This window comes from Vicia villosa, unplaced genomic scaffold (assembly GCF_029867415.1).
Source record: "Vicia villosa cultivar HV-30 ecotype Madison, WI unplaced genomic scaffold, Vvil1.0 ctg.002741F_1_1, whole genome shotgun sequence".
NCBI classification, from domain to species: Eukaryota; Viridiplantae; Streptophyta; class Magnoliopsida; order Fabales; family Fabaceae; genus Vicia; species Vicia villosa.
In genome coordinates, this window is record NW_026706016.1 from 75,514 (window position 1) to 97,352 (window position 21,839).

General features: G+C 30.5%; 1 protein-coding gene across 1 annotated transcript; it reads right to left on the reverse strand.

Moving 5' to 3' along the window:
- Positions 1-13,549: 13,549 nt before the first annotated feature.
- LOC131639685 (cytochrome P450 72A68-like) lies at positions 13,550-20,618 on the reverse strand. Its single transcript, XM_058910159.1, has 5 exons — positions 20,301-20,618; positions 19,954-20,168; positions 14,914-15,158; positions 14,425-14,812; positions 13,550-14,056 (listed from the first exon to the last, which is right to left on the reverse strand). The coding sequence occupies exons 1-5, from the start codon at positions 20,569-20,571 to the stop codon at positions 13,625-13,627; spliced, it is 1,551 nt and encodes a 516-aa protein (XP_058766142.1). The 5' UTR covers positions 20,572-20,618; the 3' UTR covers positions 13,550-13,624.
- Positions 20,619-21,839: the final 1,221 nt, after the last annotated feature.

The following is a 21,839-nucleotide window of genomic DNA, read 5'->3' on the forward strand; positions in this document are numbered from 1 at the left end:
TCTTCATCAGAATTCTTCTCAGGTTTGTCATTGGATTTATTGCTTCTGGTAGTCATTGCGTTCACATGATTATTGTCTCTGGGATTCATAACCGTAGCACTAGGTAGAGCACCCTGTGGTTGAGAGTTAGTCATTTGTTGTGCAATCTGACTCATTTGGATTTCTAGATTTTTGATAGAGGCCCCTGTGTTCCTCAGGTTGCTCCTAGTTTCTTCCTGGAATTGAGAATTTTGAGCTGCCATTTTTTCAATAGCTATCTCCCATTCTGCCTTCTTTGGAGCTTGTTGTTGAAATTGTTGTTGACCTTGAGATTGGAACTGTTGTGGGTGGTGTTGAAATTGTTGCTGGTATGGAAGTTGTTGTTGTGGAGGTCTATATTGTTGTGGTTGAGCTAGAGCTTGAAACTGGTTTGGTCCTTGCTTTTGGAAGTTTCCTTGTTGGTCCTTCCATGCGAAATTAGGATGATTTTTCCAACCTGGATTGTATGTATTGGCGTATGGATTATTTTGCCTCAACATATGAATCTGTTCAACCTGTTCTTGCGTTGCCACGCAATGCATAGCAAAATGCGGTCCACCACAAGTTTCACACAAAACTGAAGTGACTGGCTCAACCTGTGCCACTTTCTGTTCACCGATATTCATCTTCTTTAACCTTCTTTCTACTTCAGCTGCAATTTGTTCCTCCATTTTAACCACTTGATCTGCGAGCTTCAAATCAATTTTACCTTCCGGTTGGCTTATTGCACGATCATATAAATCAATGTGCTCGTTAGCGGCAATAGCTTCTATGATTCTCTTGATACCAGTGGCTGTTGAAAAATTAGTTGAGCCATCGGCTGCAGTGTCTATAAGTTGTTTTGTCTTGACTCGTAGACCATTAACAAAAGTCTGCATTTGCTCGGTTGGGTCCATATTATGAGTAGGACATGCAACCAAACACCTCTTAAACCTTTTATATGCATCTCCCAACGATTCCCCTTCTTTCTGCTTGAAATTTACAATATCATATCTTTTTCGAATGAAAACTAACGCGGGGAAGCACTCATTAAGAAAAGCAGTTTCCATCTATTGCCATGTGGTGATACTTCCAGCTGGAAGTGAGTAAAACCACTCTTCCGCATCTCCGGATAAAGTGAAAGGGAACATCACGAGTCTCTTGGCTTCTTCGGAATGACCTTCTATTTTCAATGATGTTGTTGTGGTAAGGAATCTCTGTAGATGCTTATTCGCATCTTCGTTGATTCTTCCAGCAAAGGGCTTGCTTTCTAACTGGCGGATAATGGAAGGATGTAGTTGGAAGTGTGCCACGTTAACCGGTTGATTTACTATGGTCATTCTTCCAAGCGGTGCATTAGCCCTTCCATAGTCACCTAAAAGTCTCTCTGGAGGAGGTGGATCCGCTGCCATAGTTTCAGATTCAGAATCTGAATGCTCGGACGGAATATATAGTACTTCTTCGTCTTCCGATTCTGAAACTATAGGTGATCCCTCTTTCGATGCCAGTCTTTTCCACTTAACTTCTCGTAGTCGTGCTCGCAATGTTCTTTCTGGTTCTGGGTCAAAAAGAAGTTCAGCTGAGGCCTTACCTCACATACAAGATTAGGCAATGATTAGTTGGGAGTAAAAAAAAATAAAATAAAAAATAAAAACTTCAGAAGAAATAAAATTGTAATTGCGGAGCAATAAAATTTTAATTGACTAATTAATGACTTATATTTTGGCAATCGTCGGCAACGGCGCCAAAAACTTGATCGGAAAAATAGCAAGTGTACTATTTTCACCGGTGTAGTTATAATGGGTTTTACCCCAAATATCGATCACGAGGATTGCGTAGGATATACAAGTTATTATACGAAGTCAATTAAACAAAAGAGCATAGGGGTGTTGTTTTGAATGATCAACGAAATAAGCTAAAATAATAAAAATAAGCTGAAATTAAAGTTGAATTTTATGTATAAATTTAGAGCAATGCCAAGGTAGGTGTATGATTTGCCTTATAATGACTCTGTAAAAAGATCTCTTTAACAAGTTCATATGATGCAACTATTTGTTCTTAAGGGTGTTTTCCTAAGTCCTTAGTGAAAACCTTTTGGTTTGCAATCCTATTGCCTAAGTCCTTAGTGTCGCACCCTAAATTTTGACCTAATTTTTTTCATCTAATTCGTTCTCATATGCATAATCAAAGTATCTTTGCATTTTTATGTTTGCTTTTCATGCATCATTTGAATTGTTAAGTTTGTTGTTATTGGAATTAATATATATTTTTTCTTTAACAACTAAAACTAATTATAGATTAAAGTTTGTTGTAATTCATGCTTTTTTATCTAAGTACACTATACATGATTAAATACAAAAAATAGTTGCAATAGAAGATGTATATAATTCAGAACCATTTTCTCATTATGATTAATTGCATTTAGTAAATATTTTTGTTTCACTTTATATAGTTTAAAGTCAGAATTTATAATTTGTATAAAAACATAAGTATACATATTGTTTTGATTACATTTCAAATCATCAATACAAAAATAAATAAGCAAGTATCAAAGTTGCACGCTCGTTTCACCATCATCTTCATGTTATGCCCCACTTGCCACACCAGTCCAAAGACCCTGCTCCAATAACCACCAACCTGCTACTGCTGCTCCAACCTGCAGCAACAAGCCAAAAATTGCATCAAATAAGCACAACAAAAACCTGCACAAGAAAGGTACCAAAGCAGAATACCAAACAAGTTCAAAACCTATCTCAATTTTCCCCCCAAAACTACCTCATCCCACCTATAAAAACAGAAGATCAACAGCAAGAAAGGGAGGAGAAAGAACCCTAGAGCGGCGGCCACAAAAACCCTAACAGAAGAGAAACTTTTGCAAATTTCTTCTCAAACAACCTCACACATAACCTTCAGTCTCACCCTCACTCATTCTTGCAATAACCCAACTTACCTTCAAAAAACCGAACAACACAACACATAAGCGGAAAAGACGAAATCAGAAGCAAATGAAGAGACGAAGTTAGAAGCAGAGAAGACCAAAGGCATACTTAGGTTTTTATTTCTTCATTCGATTTGTGCTTTAGCTTTTCTGTCTTTAATTCGTTATACCATGTAATTGGGAAATCATAATGAACTCTGGGGTATTGGGATTGATTTGGGGCCTAGGGTTATAAATTTCTTGACTTGATTTGTATGCTATGCTTGAATCGAGAGAGCCGAGAAACTGAGAGGAGAGAATCGCGAGAGAAACTGTGAGCGCGAGAGAGGCGAGAGTTGTCTCTGTTTGTTGTTCATCGTGAGAGACAAGGAACGAGAGTGAAATCGCGAGAAACCGAGAGAGATTGTGAGAAGCCGAGAGTTTGCAGCGATTGAGAGATGTTGGTTTTGTTGTTGTTCACCGTAACAGCAAACGAGAGAACAGAGTGAACAAGATGAGAGAAGATGTTAGCTTTTTATTTTGTTTTATTAACTTTTTATCAAAATTAAAAAGGATAATCATTGGTTGAAGTTGCAAAACGAAGGCAAACGGCTGTTATTAGTTCTAGGTTTTTTTTTCTCATTAGCATTTTCGTTTTGGGCTTTAACCCATGTAGTCCAATCTGAAAAACACTCTAATCCGGCCCAGAATCACTTTTTTTTTGGCATGATGTATTCCATTTTCTTTCACGGGCCTTACCCCCATCGGGGTTTCGCACCATCATTTAGCCCATTAATTTCTTTTTCTACGACAAAAACATGCATACTTTTTTTCTTTTAATTAGTTAATCAAGTGTTTTTATTAGTTAGTCATTCTAATTGAACTTTGACTATATTGTTAATTAATTAATGATGTTTAGTTAATTTTTTAATTAATATAATTAATAAATTAAATACATTTTTATTAATTAATTAAGATAGTATCATAATAAAATCAATCCATTTTTTACAAACAATTTCATTCAAATAAACTTCTCGATTCAACATCGAGTTCACCTCAAACAATTTCACAATAAAACTTGGTCAATACCAAGTTCTTTCCCAATTTTCTTCTTTCATGATAAAAATGCTTTTAATAATCGAATTGAGTTTTGTCAATAATGGATGAAAAGAAGGGTTTGTACGTACTTGTACAAGTTGTTCTAAAACATTTGGGCGATGGCCGTTAAGCCTTTGTTTGAATGCTTAGACTCCATTAAGGACTCATTCAAACTCGATTTGCCTCTTTTACAAAAACTCTAAAAAATAATTTCAACTCATCAAATCATTCCTTTCATTGCCCAAGTGCAAATCTTTTCATAACAAACCTTGGTCAATACCAAGTTCTTTTTTCCAATCAAAAATCGCTTTTTTACAATCAAATTGAGTTGAGTCCACAATGGATGAGATTAGAAGGGTTTGTACGTACTTGTACAAGTTGTTCTAAAACATTTAGGCGATGGCCGTTAAGCCTTTGTTTGAATGTTTGTATCTCATTAAGGACTTCCCAAAACTCGAGTCGTTTCAATCTCTTTCACCACCCAAGAGGGGTTTGTACGTACTTGTACAAGTTGCTCTTTCAAGCATTTAGGCGATGGCCGTTAAGCCTTTGTTTGGATGCTTGTATCCCATTAAGAACCTCATCAAGCTCAAGTTAGCAAATTCTCTTTCAAGTATTTTAGGCGATGGCTGTTAAGCCATTGTTTAAGTACTTGAATTCCACTTTTTCATAAAACAATTTGAATTCAAAACTCATATTTTCTTTGCCCAAGTGCAAATCTCGCCCAAGCGCGAACCCCATTCAAAAACTAGTCTTTTCCGCCCAAGTGCGATTAGACTCATCAAAATCAACCAACAAATTCGTAGTTCCTTTCGAACTACAATCGCTCTGATTCTTCCATTGAAGATATGTAGGCACAAGACTCAAATGTCTTGGCGAGCACACTAAATAAAAAAATATAATTTCGTAGTTCTTTCGAACTACAATCGCTCTAATTCTTCCATTGAAGATATGTAGGCACAAGACTCAAATGTCTTGGCGAGCACACTAAATAAAAAAAATATAATTTCGTAGTTCTTTCGAACTACAATCGCTCTGATTCTTCCATTGAAGATATGTAGGCACAAGACTCAAATGTCTTGGCGAGCACACTAAATAAAAAAATATAATTTCGTAGTTCTTCCGAACTACATTCGCTCTGATTCTTCCATTGAAGATATGTAGGCACAAGACTCAAATGTCTTGGCGAGCACAATAATAAAAAAACCCAAATCCCATTTTGTCCATATAATAATTAGAACACAAGTAGATAATAAGCTAACAATTGATCGCAAGAATAACTAAATGGGTCCCATCGAGTACGATGGAGGTAAGGGGTGCTAATACCTTCCCCTTACTTAACCGACTCCCGAACCCAAATTTGGTTACGATGACCATCTTTATCCATTACATTTAATTTGTGGGTTTTATCAATATTTTCCCTTTCCCATTGGAATAAATAAAATTTGGTGGCGACTCTGTTCGATACAAATTTCGTGGCGATGATTTTTTGACCCGCGACACTTAGAAACATAGGTTTGTAAACCAAAGATTTAAATAATCAAGAATGTTCAAATAACCTTACGGTATCCCTAGCCCTAGGTGATATTTTCAGATTCAATTGCCTAAAAACCTTAACAATCATAGTCCTACAAATTGTTAACCGGAGATCAATCCTTGTTTGTCCAACAAAGAAGGCATAAAAACATTAGACAATTAAATTGCATAATACGAATACTTGATTAAAGAAATACGAAGATCATAGTCATTACAATTCAAATCAGGGACACCCCCTGACATTGGGGGGTTTAGCCTCTCATAATATTCAAGAAACCAAAATTGACAAGTTTAGACATTACAAAGATTAGGAGAACTCTGATCTTCAATGGTGTCCACCGTTGAATCTCTTCGTCATCCAAAACCTTGATGAAGCTATCTTTCTCTTCTTTGGAATTCTATCCTACGATCTCCAAAAAAGTGCATTCTCCTTGTCTCTCAAATCACTTTAAACCTCTCTAGGTTTTCAGATCCCAGCCAGAATACCCAGTTTGCCCCCGGGACTTAAAATTCGTAAAAACATAAAATTCAGAAATTCTGTCCGCACAGCTGACACGGCCGTGTCACTTGACACGGGCAGACACGGGCAGACCGTGTCAGCATCTGGTCTTGGGAGAACAATGCTTCAGGAGTCCTGACACGGCCGTGTCAGGTGACACGGGCAGACCGTGTCAGCCTCTGCCTCTTTACTCCTTTTTGTTCCTTGCTTCCCTTTTGCTTACTTCTTGGACATGCGATCTTTCATCCATCCAAAGCTAACCTGGAACCATTACCAAACGAGATCAAAAGCACCTAATTGACAATGAAAATGGCACAAAAGCAAATTGCAAACAACTAAACTACAACTAGATAAATTAAAGAAAACATTTGAAAACAAACAAAAAGTGTTACCAAACATGATGATTGTGTGTCGAATTCATGATGAAATTAAGTGTAAAATGGTGACCGATCAGGTATTGATAGAGGATTGTTTCCTGATGGGTCTAAGGTTAGAGGTGTACTAGATGCCATCATGGAGGAGACTCATGGGGCGCTGTTGTGAGGTATCAGAGGATCGTCGGGAGGGTGACAGACCGACTCACAGTCCGCCATACCCAGTAAATTTCATATATCTTTATGTATTTTGGTTTGGATATTATATTATGTGTATTGACTTTTTGGATTGTATTTGGATATTATTTTAGTTACTTTTGACAAAATATATATATATATATATATATATATATATATATATATATATATATATATATATATATATATATATATATATATATATATATATATATATATATATATATATATGCTTGAATTGTATTCAAAACTTGTTGTAACTGGTTAATTTTGTAACTTACAAAAATATTTGAAACAAAAATTGTATTTTCTAGAAGATCATAAATATATTTGCTGCAAAATCAAAAATATATATTCAGTTCCAAAACGGAGATGTATCTCCAAAACTAATTAAAATCTAAAAAAAAAATGTGTGTTCCCAAAATGTATTTTTAATTTTACATAAATATTTTTAAAATTTCATAGGATGTTCTTCACCCCTATAGGGTAAATAAGAAATTCTCTAGTTTATTTTATAAACAAAATAAATTAATCGTCAAGATGTATTATTTAGAAGATATATATTTTACAACTGATAGCACTGATTGCACCAAAAAATGACTGCAGTGGAGAAGTGAAGTTTTGGTTCACCATGGATCAGTCACTTTTTACCTGCTATAGCATATTTTAACCGGCAACTTTTTTTAAATTTTCTTTTGTAATAATATTATTATATATTCCCACTTGTTATTTTGCCTTTTTTCTTAAACAAATTTTAAAAATATTTAATATTATTATATTATCACTTGTAATTTCTTTGGCACTCACCTTTATGCATTCCCATAAAAAATTGTCGTAAAATCATTACACTTTCTTCTTTATTAGCTTAAATGTAGTTTTAGTCTTTTATATTAATTTTAATAAATATTTAGTTATTTTTAAAAAAAATCAATTTTTTAGTCGTCTTTTATCACATTTTATATTTTTATAGATGATTCTTCTTCACATAAGAGACTCGTTTATAGATGTGATATCTCAACTTATGAATTGTCAAATTTTTAATCCATAACATAAAATTTTAAAAAATTCACTAAGAATTAAAATACTTTCAATTATTAATGGTAAGTATTAGCCCTTTAATATTGGCCACTAATTAAATACTTTCAATTTATGTTTATCATCCCTTCCGTATCTCGGACACAAACTGACAATACCTTCTCATCGATCAAACTTTTCAATCCCATTTTTCTTTACTTACTTTATCAGCAATTCAGCATCTTCTCTCTCGGAAGATAAACAGAAAAAGAAACGATTTTCTTCTCAATCTCTCCTCTTTAACTCACTGGTATTGCAAAGAAATAAAACACTAAACCTATTGATGGAGCTAAAATTAGACAGCAACGCCAAAGAAATGAAACACTAAAAAATCTGAATGTTCTTGATGTACATATAATAATAATAATTATAACATTTAAATATAATAATAATTAATCAATTCCTCTGATTTACGTAAAAATACAATAAAAATTAATTTTATTAGATTTTAATGACATTGCAAAATTAAAAATTGACAACTCATAAGTTAAGATGATACGTCTTTTAAATGAATCTACCGTGTAAAAGGGATTAAAAAAAAACATGAAATGTTATAAAGGAATTAAAAAGTTGATATTTTTTTTAAATGAAAATTAAAAAATTATTAAAATTAATATAGAGATCAAAACTACATTTAAGCCTAAAATTATTAGGATGAATAATAATTTGAATTTTAGAGAATTAATTTTGTATTTATTTTAAATAAATTTGGTACAGTAATTATTTGACATTTTTATGATAAATTTATTAGTCACCGATTTTATTTCAGTTCAATAGGATGGTAAATGTTAATACTAATATTTTATTATAATACCATTCACTTTTGTTTCCTGAAATAATTAAAGTTAAATGTATAAATTGATTTCATATAATATGATCCGATTGTTTGATCTTCCTAATTTTTTTTTTTTTTTTATAAAAAAATTATGATATGTGATATGTATTTTCATTTTAGTTTTTTCCATATCTGATTATGATTTTTTTTATTTAATTATGATTAGAACTAGAAGTATGTCTGATCTTTTGAATTAAAGTTGTTTAATTAAGTAAATATTCTGAAATTATGGCTACTTTTAATTTATTTTATTCAACTAATTAGTGAAAGATTTAACTTTTCTCTTTCTTTGTAATAGAAAGTTGAGTTAATTTAATTAAATATAAAAATAATCGTTGATAATAATTATTAATAACTATATTTTTATAATTATTTTTTGTAATTAAGATTAATATTATGTTATATATTTTCTTGAATTTAATATGGATTATCTTTTAAATTTTATTACCTATCATTTGACTTTAATTGATAGTTTTTTTTTAAAAATTTATTACAATGAAAAATATGCGTTAATTAAAAAAAATACAAGAACACAAGAGTGGGACACAACCAATACCTCTTACGAGCAAAATCTAAGTCTAAGTGTACCCGCCTTATCTAATAAGTAATCTGAGAAAATAGCACTGTGAACAAAATCATACCAAAGAGAATTCTTGCTAGTTAAACCTATGTTAGCCAGGAGATCCGCACAAAAATTGGCCTCTCTAAAAATATAAGTAATCATGAAATATATACTTAGAGTATACGCCCAACACGTAAGCCAACGAGATTTGATTCTCCACGCAACTAAAAAAACATTGGAGAAAGCCTTCACAATTAATAAACAGTTAGTTTCAATCCAAAGTTTCCTCCATTAACATTGCTTAGCTCTTTCCATGGCAAAATAGCTGCCATAAATTCACCATATACTGGACTACCATCCAGAAAAGCACTGAAGCTACACAGGCAACCAGCATAGGGGAGTTATTAGCGACTCCATCAATATTACACTTTACCCAACCACACACCGGCGGACACCAAAGAACATCACGAGTGGCCAGGTGATTGCGAGGATGCAGTGAAATGTCCAAGGCTTTAAGGAAGGAGAAGCTGCTCATAGAGTTGTTTGCCTTTTTAGATGTTAACTTCCCCACCAATTTTGCTCTAACTGCAATGTTTGAGCAGCAAGTCTTTCAATGAATAGCTTTATTGTATTTATTGTTTAGTGTTGGCTTTATTGTTTGATTATTGTAAATGTTACCTTATTAATTTAGGTTAACAAACGGCAACATATGACCCCAAAGAATATATTGCAAGAGGTTAATTGCATAAAAGAAATTTTATTGTATTTAGATTAATCATATTACATTTATATCATTATAAGAATATATGTTGTTTCTTAGGCTCCTTTATTTTTAATATTTTATTAAAAAGAAAAGATCTTACATAGACCATTTGATTAATAATATTTTTTTACTTAGTGAATTTTATTTTACCTATAAAATTATGTCTGCATCTTAATAAGATGTGCTTTGTATAATAATTGAATACTTGTGTTCATTTGTATTTATTTATTTTTTATTAATGGATTAATTAATTTCTATATTTGTTAAAAAGAGTGTGTCTTTTTATAAAAACTTCTTTATTTGTCATCTTAATTTTGATGTGGAATTGCTTTTAATTGTTTAAATGTTTAGCCAAAAAAACATTGTTAATAGATTTTATTCTCTAACCATCATTCATGATTATTATATTGTGTATTAATCGATAATTGTGTTTTATAAATTGTTTTAAAAAATCATTTGAAAATTTTGTTGGATATTTTTGCCTTTTTTGATGTTTGAAGTATGAAGTTGTGGTTCTTTTGATTTCATTTATTATATAAATTGTGCTAAATATGAATTGTGATATTTGATTGTAAAATTAAATAATAAATCATAAATTTTGATTAAGAAAAATTGATTGTGGTTTCTTATTTGGAAATAATTGAACGTTAATATTGTTGATGAATTTTAAATTAGGAGTGCACCACAGAAATTATATTGTTTTATTTTTATTTGATATTAGATATTTAGTTTTCTGCTAAAAAATTTCTTGTTGTGTCTATTTAAAGGATTAAGCTACATTTTTCCCAAGTGGTTATTGAAAGTTGGGATAGCTCTTTTCGGTGGGAAAGCTTTTGTTCTTAAATAAATGCTCAAGTCTCAAGGTTGATTTTAAGCATTGAAATATGGAAGTTTTTGGCCTCAATGATTTAAAGATTGAGTTTATGTTGAAACTTATTTTGCAGATGCGTCACAGTAGTGACCCAAACATGGACATCAATCGAAATCATGCTCACGTGATCTCTATCCAACTAACAAGGAGTTCCAATCGCATCCCTCTTATTCCATAACTCAATTGTTTTATTCTAGAGAGACATGATTTCTTTAATTATTTATTTCTTTCTCTTATGAATCAAAACTAGTAACAAACTCGTGCATACGTATGAGTTCTGGCTTGGTACGCACATTTGTTTACATAATATATTTATTTTAAATCAAAATCAAAATTTTTGGATCATAAATATCATTTTTCGTATATAAAAATATTTAGATCAATAATAGATTTTTTCCCGTAAACAAATATTATTTATGCTTAAGTATCATTTAAAAAAAATCTAAATCAATAATAAATTTTCGTATATAAAAATATATTTTTTCTCATAAACCATTTTTTAATCAAAATTTTTTGGATCACAAATACCAATTTTCATATATAAAAATATTTAGATCATTAATAGATTTTTCCATATACAGATATTATTTATGTTCAATTGGAAATTTTCGTATATAAAAATATTTAGATCAATAATAATTTTTCCCGTTAACCTTTTTTGAATAAATTTTTTTGGGACCATAAATACCATTTTTCACATATAAAAATATTTAGATCATTAATAGATTTTTCCTATATACAAATATTATTTATGTTTAGGTATCGTTTACAAAAATATTTGAATCAATTGTAAATTTTCGTATATAAAAATATTTAGATCAATAATAGTTTTCTTCCCGTATACGTTTTTTGAATAAAAATTTATCATAAATATCATTTTCATATATAAAAATAATTAGATCAATAATAGTTTTTTACCTGTATACCTTTTTTGAATAAATTTTTTTATCATAAATACCACTTTTCATATATAAAAATATTAAATTATTAATAGATTTTTCCCATGTACAAATATTAGTTGTGTTTAGAATTGTTTACATAAAAATATTTAGATCAATAATAGTTTTTTTTTCCGTATAGCTTTTTGAATAATTTTTTTTTATCAAAAATACAATTTTTCGTATATAACAATATTTAGATCAATAATAGATTTTTTTCCATATACAAATATTATTTTTGTTTATTTATCATTTACAAAAATATCTGAATAAATAGAATTTGACTATAAATAATAGTAGTATGCTACAATTGAATAAGTAATACACTTTTTTTTCCGTATATATATATATATATATATATATATATATATATATATATATATATATATATATATATATATATATATATATATATATATACATTGATAACATATATTTGTGAAATGTAATTAATAACAAATAATTTTTGTAAAATTTTATTGTGCAAACATTATTTTTATTGTATACACTTCATTAATGACATATATTAATATAATAATATTTTGAATCATATAAACTAAATTTAATGATAAATGACACACATTTTTGTATTTTATCCAATAAGACACATTTTCAAGTATATTTTTAAATTCCTTTTAATTGAAATAATTATTTTAAAATTAAAATTATTATTGTTTTCTTAAAAAATATTGTATCTTAAAATAAAAATTATTTCAAATTAGATTTTTTCGTTATTAATATTCAATTATTAAAGTTAATTTTTAAAAATTAAATATTATTTTAAATGTAAATTAACAATCATTTAAAATGATCATAATAATCTTTTTATTACAACATAATTTATTATAATATTTTTATTAATTATTTATTAAAAATAATAATAAAGTTATAAAAAGTGAAAAGTGAGTTGAAAAATGAAAAAGTGAAAAGTGAAAAGTGAAAAGTGAAAAATGGGTTGAAAAGTAAAAAATGAGTTGGAAAAAATCAACAAAAGATATTTTTTGCCCCTAAATTATTATTTTAGACTAAGATAACAAAAAAGTATTTTGGTGATTTCCAGAACAACAACTTTTCTTATATTATAGATTCTCTATTTTCCTTTAGTCTTTGATTTCTAACTTCACTAAGTTAATAAATTCATGAGGCTCCTTAATCATTCGATCAACTTGCAAATTTTTTTATTTTTTAGGGACGTAATGCTGCGACTGATATTCCAAATAGCTTCAAAGTTCGATATCACATACATCATTCTCTCGAGTTACTGAGGTAAAAAAAATATTAACATGAGCTTGGTTTCTGAGTTTAAATTAATCAATCCTTGTGTAAAACAAAATAATTGTTTAAGGTTATTCGAAATACCACGTCCAAAAAGGTTTTGAAACTTAACTACCATGTGAAAATTTGAATTGTAGAGACCTTTGAAACACCTTGTGAAGAAAGCAAATATTTAAGATTAGCAAGAAAATATACTTTTAATCTATCTTAAAACTCACTGATCAATTTAAGAATCTTTGACCAGGTTTGTGGGGCGAAGTGTTCTTGTTGTCTTTTTGAAGGATTATGTTTCTGTTGATGGTGGTTTTTGGTGTCGAGTTTTAGCTTTTTCTTTTCCACAATGGTACGATATTTTTTGTTTTGGCTTTTTATTTTGGTGGTCGATTTGGGAATAGCTATTTCATCTTTTTAGTGTGGATATTTGTTGGTTATGTGACTTTAGTTTTCGTTTTCTTCTTGAGTTGTTTATTAGTTCAACTTGTTTCCTCTTGTACCTATTGCTGGATATGTCGTATGTAATTTTCAAAACTTTTTGTTGTCAATTATATTTATAAATAATATATTTGCATTTATAATATTTAGGTGAAAGAAAACATTATTTCTCCTATGAGATTCATGTTTTTAATTACAATAGTTTGCCTATATATAATAAAATTCACACCTTATCACCTTACAATAATTAAATATTTATGTTTTCAGTTTACGTATAATAATTTGAACACCATGTTGTGGCTGAAGAGTAACCATAGAAGATGGGGAATGAATATAGGTTGGTGAAAGTTCAAAGGAGAAATGCTGCAAAATCATTGTCATTGCCATCTTTGCTTCAATTAAAGAAAAGTTTTGTCCAATACAAATTCTAGGACCCCCTCCAAATGGAAAAAATGAATGTCTACAATTTGTTGCTTTAGAAATTCCTTCAGAAAATCTTTCAGGATTGAACATCTTAGCATCATCACCCCAAAGTTCACAATCATGGTGAAGGAAGAGAATTGGCAAGAAAACTTCCACTCCAGCGGGTAATATTAGATTTTCCAATTTCACATCTTTCTCAATATTTCGAGAAAGTCCGAGTACGGGAGGGTATAACCTAAGAACCTCGTACAAAATCATGGTCACCTGTCACAAAAATGTTTATCCAACTAATAAGTATTAAAGTTATTAAAACACTAATAAGCCAAATATAAAGATAAGATTTAAATGCAGTTTTAGGTTCTTATTTTAGTTTAAACAAGATTTTATCTTCACAAGTTTTTAATTTTTTACAACAACGTAGTTAGCAACATATTTTTATATTTTTATGATATGCCATTAGTGAAATGGAAAATTATACAAATTAATTCACAAGTAAATATGTGAGAAAAATACATGAAACTTGTGAAATTGTGAAGATAGAATAACATATAAAAAATAAGACTAAAGCTCATTTTTAGTTATAATAGAGAACCACAAATGCATTGAAGAAAATATAATAGTAGAATACTTACAATCTTCAAATTATTTAGTGCATCAAAATCTGGTTTTTTGTTCCCAAAGATTTGTAACACCTCCTCCCTTGCACGTTGTTGCCAATCAGGGTATCTACTCAACAAAAACATTGTCCAAACAAGCAAAACTGAAGTAGTCTCTTGTCCTGCAAAGTAGAACAATTTGCATTCATCGACTACATCTTCAAGAGTCATTCCCATATACTTATTGTTTGCATTTTCCTCAATTTCCTTGTGATTTGATTCAAGAAGAATACTCAATAAGTCATTCATAATATATTCATCTGTCTTTAGTGCTTTCTCTCTCTTGTTAATTATATCTTTCAACAAAGATCTTATATCTTTGTCAATTTCATTCATCTTTCTATGGAAAGTAGTAGGTACAAACCTACAAACAAAAATATTGAAATAAATAAGTACATGTGTTAAAGAGAAAGAAATGAAACAAAATGAGTAAGTGTACAACTGTACATTAAAGATTAGTCTTACATCCATAATGGAATGAAAGATTTTGTTACAACTTCCATTAATAGTTCACCTAGCTCTTTTTGAAGTTGAAATATTCTTTTTCCTTCTTCATAACTACTTCCAAATGCTGTTCGAGAAATAGCATCACTTGTTAAATTTTGAAGTGAAGGACATATGTCTATTTCACATGACCCATCTGAAGATATCATTTCTTCCCATTTACTAATCAAATCATTGCAACTTATGAAGAAAGATGGCGTCATAATCTGTGATGTCATTGTTAAAAATAACAATAGTTTTAGACTTCAAGTCAAAAAATAGACCCCTTGTACACATCGATGCATAATTCCAAGATTTTTATTAAAAGAAAACGACTAAAGATATACGAAATTGTAGATAAATTTATTTTTATTAAATATAGTAAATCTTTTTAGCTAATTGTTATATTTTTCTCAGTTAATATAAATATACATTCTACAAATATAAATATTAAAGGAAATATAAAATTAATTAGAATTTAATAAAACAAAATGATTATATCAAACTTTTCTGAAGTGAGGGTAATATAAAAAAATTCAAAATATATCTACCTCTGTTGAGAAAAAATTATTGTCGGTTTTGTTGGGAAATAACACAGCTAGAGAAAAATAAATAAACAAAACACAACCAATAACACAAGAATATAACGTGGAAACTCCAAAACCGGAGAAAAACCACGACCGTTGTCTAAATAGACAACCAGAGAATTATTACTATGTGAAAATTTTACAACACATAGACTTCTCTACTCTCACCCCAATCCCCTAGTACACCCACACTCTTACAAAGCAAATATTTAAACTAAATCTCACAATACTCTAATACAAGAGCATAAGAGAACAAAGAAAATCAAATATAAGCTTAAAGTGCTTTTTGACTAGTGTATCTAAAAACAAAGAACTTAGGTCCAATATATAGCCTTGGTTCCCCCTTGCTTCACCACACTAAGCACTGTGGGACTTCTCAAATAGCTACTTTTTAACTTCCTTCTTTATTAAAGAATTTAGGCAACATTAGACATACAATCAACCCCAACAATCTCCACCTTGATTGTAATGGTCTTTAATCTTCATTGTGTACACCGACAATCATAATTCTCATTGTCTATACCGACAAATCAAATTATCATACTCCACCATAAAGAGTACACTACACTTGAAACTATTATCCCAAGAATTTTTCTTCACGCCGAAACCTTGCTGAAAGATTATGGTGCAACTCCCATGTTGGCTTTTAGGAAGTTCTTCAGCCATCGACACATCTCACCACACACCTTGCATCAATGCCAAACAATGCCTGTGTGTTGTTCTGAATCCGCTAGCAATGGTTTGTCCTTTTGCATGGTATAGAGGAAATACCATAAGGACACACTTTATCTTCTAAAAAGGATCCCCATCATCTCCCAAAACAAGGGAGACGTTGCTAGCACTTGTCTCAGAGTCTTTTTCACATACTGGTCCACCTGGACAATTTCTCTTTAAATGCCCACACTTTCTACACTTCCAGCACACCATATTATTTGCATGGATCTTCCCATTAGCCCCACTTCTAGTTACCAACGCCGAGTTTGATGAAGTACTTTCATCACTTTTCATCCTCCTTTCTTCAGAAATAATTTTAGTTGCAACTTCTTCAAAACTCAACTTTTCTTTCCCATACATCAAAACAGGTTTGAGATGAATATAAGAAGGTGGAAGGGATAAATAAGCCTTAATGCTTTATCTTCATCATTAATCTCAACTTTAATAGATTCAAGCTCAGAAACAATATTATTCAAAGTACTAAGATGATTAGAGATTTTTGTACCCTCATCCATGCGCAAAGTGTGGAATTGCTCCTTTAACAACAAACGATTTGAGATGTCCTTTGCCTGATATAACCCTTCGAGTCTTTCCCAGAGTTCCTTGGCTGATGACAGATTCTGCACATTCGCGAGAACATTCTTTTTCAAACACAAACGAATTGCACTTGCAGCTCTCAAATCTAATTCCTCCCACTTGTCAGCCTCCATGTTAAAAGTGTTTCCTTTTAGCGCCTTGTGTAATCCTGATTGTATCAACACATCCTTGACTCGTACTTTCCACAGGCCAAAGTTGATTCTTCCATCAAACTTCTCTATGTCAAACTTCATAGCACTTGAATAAGACATAGTAGTTGCGTGTAGACTGCAAACCATGGACCAAGTAGGTTCCCAGGAAAGAGAGGTGGGTCACAACGGACACGCTTAAATACCAAGTCTTTCCTTAGCTAGAACCTCCCTTAACAACACTTTCACAGTACCAACCCTTCTTCAGCACCTTCACAATATCACAATTCTTTTCTTATGTGGAAGATCAGACAATGCTGCAACCACAGATAATACTAAGAATTGTGATATCTCTTCGAGCCGAAGCTCTGATACCACTGTTGGGAAATAACACAACTGGAGAAAAATAAATAAACAAAACACAACCAATAACACAAGAATATAACGTGGAAACTCCAAAACCGGAGAAAAACCACGACCGTTGTCTAAATAAACAACCAGAGAATTATTACTATGTGAAAATTTTACAACACATAGACTTCTCTACTCTCACTTCAATCCCCTAGTACACCCACACTCTTACAAAGCAAATATTTAAACTAAATCTCACAATACTCTAATACAAGAGCATAAGAGAACAAAGAAAATCAAATATAAGCTTAAAATGCTTTTTGACTAGTGTATCTAAAAACAAAGAACTTAGGTCCAATATATAGCCTTGGTCCCCCCCTTGCTTCACCACACTAAGTAATGTGGGACTTCTCAAATAGCTACTTTTTGACTTCCTTCTTTATTAAAGAATTTAGGCAACATTAGACATACAATCAACCCCAACAGGTTTCCACAGTGTCAATTTTATCAAGATATCATATAAGAAATAATATATGCACTAAAGATAACTGCCTTATTTAACATCATCTAACCCTTGGAAGTCAATCAATGCTACCATACATTCTTGAAACTTTTAGAAGAAACCTTATGTGTTATTTGCACGTACTTTTTGTCTTGTATAGATTCAACGAGTTGACATCACTTGACTCATCAAGTCATATCACATGTTCAATATGAGAAAATACTATGTTTAGCACTTCTTATACCTTGGGAGATGATATATAATTTTCACTTTGGGTGTAGAAAAGTTCATTGTCTCTTATGTTGAGTTTTGGTGAAAGTATTTTTGACTTAGTACTCTCATTCGGTACCCAATGTCCTCATAGTATGTTGGTCATACGTTTTACCATTATCTTAGTTGTTAACTCCTTTTTGCCCTTGAGAGTGATTTCAATTGAATTTAGTCAGTCTCATCCTCAATTTTGGGTAAGGTTGACTAAATGTAGATAATATAGGAATATTAATATTCTCCCCAATATTTGTGTAGGGGTTGATAAACAACCTAGAACCCTGCATAGCAACATATATTTTTAGAGCATTTCTTTATAGAACCTCTACCTTTTTGTCACCCGCGGCGAAAATCCGAAAATACCTGTATTTCGAAAATGCATTTCCGAAATAATTTTTTTTTCCAGATTTTTCGAGAATTTGAAAATGCATCTCCAAAAATATCAAATGGAGAGTGTTTTCGAAAATGCATTTCCTAAAACACTCATTTTTAGGGGTTTCGGAAGTACACTTCCAAAAAAATGCAAGATTATCCATCACTTGCAATTCAAAACCAATACAATCACCATAAACTCAGACCACAATATTAATTTATTTCAAGTATGAATCTTTAATAAAGAAAAAAATTAAATTATTACCAATCGTTAGTTGGTCCAGTGGTGATTGGCGCTGGACTTGGTAGGGAGAACCGGGGTTCGATCCCCGCAACTACGATCGGGAGGGGGACGGAACTACTTGATGCCAGAACTCGCCCCGAACTGGACTAAACCGGTGGTATAAAGCCAAAAAAAATTAAATTATTATTATTATTATTTATTCAACGAATCTTTGTGTTTGAGGGAAATACAAAGACCTAAAACAAGTGTGTGAATCATCTTTTATGTTGGAAGTAGGGCCGACCTAACTGCTTTAAAACCGGACTAAACCGGTGGTATAAAGCCAAAAAAAAAATTATTATTATTATTATTATTATTATTTATTCAACGAATCTTTGTGTTTGAGGGAAATACAAAGACCTAAAACAAGAGTGTGAATCATCTTTTATGTTGGTAGTAGGGCCGACCTAACTGCTTTAAAACCTAAAGCAATTTTTTAATGTAAGTCCTTTAAATGTAAATAAAAATAATAATTTGAGTGGGAGCCAAAAATTGAATTCAATACCAAAAAAAACATTAAATTAATTTTGAAATATTTTATTTTATTACCAAATTAACTTTTTTCAAGTATTTTTTAGTCCAAATCTTTTAGGCCTAAAGCGGTTGAGCTCCATTGGCAAGGAGCCCCGTCCAAGGACGTATTTGGAGAATACCAAGTTCGATTCCCAGGCGGAACAATCTTGCTTGACCAGTGCATATGCGCATACGCGTGTAACTTTTGCTATATCGTGGTTATGCAACCTCCTCAGGCTTTGTTTAGTGGCACTATCAACATGATACTAATGCTTAAGTGTCAAGTTCTATTATATTTTGATTGAGTCTAAAGTCTTGGTGACTATGATAAATCTCAACAAATTTAAAAAGATTTAGTTGTTTAATAATCGTGTGACTTGCTATCAACCGAAGATAGTTCTTCTATCTATCTATCAATCAATCTATCAATCATCTATCTTACCTATTTCAATTGACATATAAATTATTTTAAGATAATATCCCAAAGTATAAAATAGAATACTTTAATTAATACTTTATTAATTCCATCAACTATAAATCCTCTATCACGATACCTTTTAGTTAAATAAAATTTAAATCACTTATGTATTTCAAAAAAAAAATTTAGAGGATTATAATAATTTAATTAATACTAGCCACTATCAACCAATTTGCTATTAACAAAGTAACAACTAGTAATTCTTTATTATATCTCTAAAAGAAACTAACCTTTAATTTTTCTAAATGGAAAGCAGGGCTGATAATTCTTCTATGCTTGCTCCACTTTTCTCCCTGATGAATAGCAAGACCACTAATAAGTAACTTGGAAATTTTATAATTAGTCCTTGGAAATTCACTGATCTTGTTCAAAACATCTCTTATTTTCTCAGGCTCTGTGAGTATCACCCTTGGTTTTGTTCCAAACCAAATAAAAGAATTCTTCCCTGCATGCAATTTTCATCAACTCTATTAGAAGGAAAACCATTATGCACTTGGCATGCATGCATGCACATGCATGCACATGACGTGACGTGAGTTTAAGAATATGAGTAAGATTGATGAAAGAACAAACATACCATGAATTTTAAGACACTTTTGGAGGTAGGGACTGACACGTGGAATAATATCATCGGAGAGATTCATGGGTTTGGATTTAGCTTCCTTTTCCATCTTATTAATATCCTTAACATCCCCAACCAAAAACCTATATGAATTACCATGAAGACCTTGTTCTCTTAACAGCTTCTCTAGCTTCTTTGGCCTAAGCCACAACAAATTCAACATGCTCCAAGCACATATCAAACCTAGTGTCATTACCATGAAAATTATGCATGAAATCCATTCCATTTCTATGTAAGTTATTGGTGATGCAAAGAAGATAGAGAATGAAAGAAAAGAAAGTGAGAGTGTTTGCGTATTAGTAAATCAGAAGCATGCATTTTATAGAATTTTGGTGGCTATTACTATGAAATCCAGCACGACTGTCTATGTTATCTTTTTGTTCTTTTCTTTCCGACTTAGTTGTTTCTTAGTGAAGAAGGATTACGTAGGAAACAAATGTCACATTAGTGAATTTATGTATTGATTCTTGGGTTAAATATATTTTTGGTAGAGCAATTCTTGCATGGACACGACCATAAATCCACATTCTTAGGCACAGCCAATAAGAAAGAGTCTTTTTTAAATTTATTTTAATTTTAATTTTGGTTTTAATTGGATTCATGGGGTGGTTGAGATTATGAAGGAGAGAGAAAAATCAGTATTTATTTTTTAATTAATTAAAATTCTGTGATTGGTTGTGTGTAAAACAATTTCTTAGGTATGTCTCCACCTAAGAATTTTCCTTTTTGGTCTCTATAAAATATTATTTTTTTATTGATCCTATAAAAATAAATGACATGTTTTGATACCTATAAAATTATTATGCATGTAGTTTTAGTCCTTGGTGTTAAATTAATGTGTATTTTTTAATGATTATTTGACAAACATGTTTAGAACGTTTTAAAAAAAAATCACAAAAAAGAAATCTAAAATTTAATTTTTAAGTCGAAATTTTTATTACTTTTAATATTATCTTGTAAAATTTAAAATATTCATATTTAATTTTTCTCATTTTAAAAATTCTAAAATTTGGTAAATAAATATTCTACTGTATTCTGTATTCTAAACATGTATAAAATTAATTATTAAAAAATTTTAAAAATTAACGGATAATTAAACAGTTTTCAAAGTCTTAAAAAATAACATGAATTAACACTACATACATAAAAATTTTGTAAGGAATAAAATATATTATTTTTTTTTAATAAAAACTAAAAATAAAATTTAAAATATTTATAAAGAAAAAAACATATTTAACCTTTAATTTTTTTTCTTATAAAATTGCCATATTAATATTTTATCTAAATTATCATTTCTATCTATCTTTTTCTCATCTCAACTAAGTTTTTTGAAAATGTTTTCCATCCAGAAAAATAATATATTTTTCTACAAAGACATTATTTGACCAATATTTATACTAAAAATCTTTTCAATAAAAACTGGTAAAAAAAACGCCTGCTTACGCATGGAAATAATTACATACTAGCATTTTTTCATAAATATTAGTTATAACT

What these genes read in the sequence shown, in the direction of transcription:
- LOC131639685 (XM_058910159.1), bottom strand. Translation starts at nt 20,571, where the DNA reads ATGGAATGGATTTCATGCATAATTTTCATGGTAATGACACTAGGTTTG. An exon ending in TCCATTTAGAAAAATTAAAG is followed by an intron (nt 15,159 to 19,953) that starts GTTAGTTTCTTT and finishes ATGACATCACAG; the next exon opens with ATTATGACGCCATCTTTCTT. An exon ending in TCTTTCATTCCATTATGGAT is followed by an intron (nt 14,813 to 14,913) that starts GTAAGACTAATC and finishes TTTTGTTTGTAG; the next exon opens with GTTTGTACCTACTACTTTCC.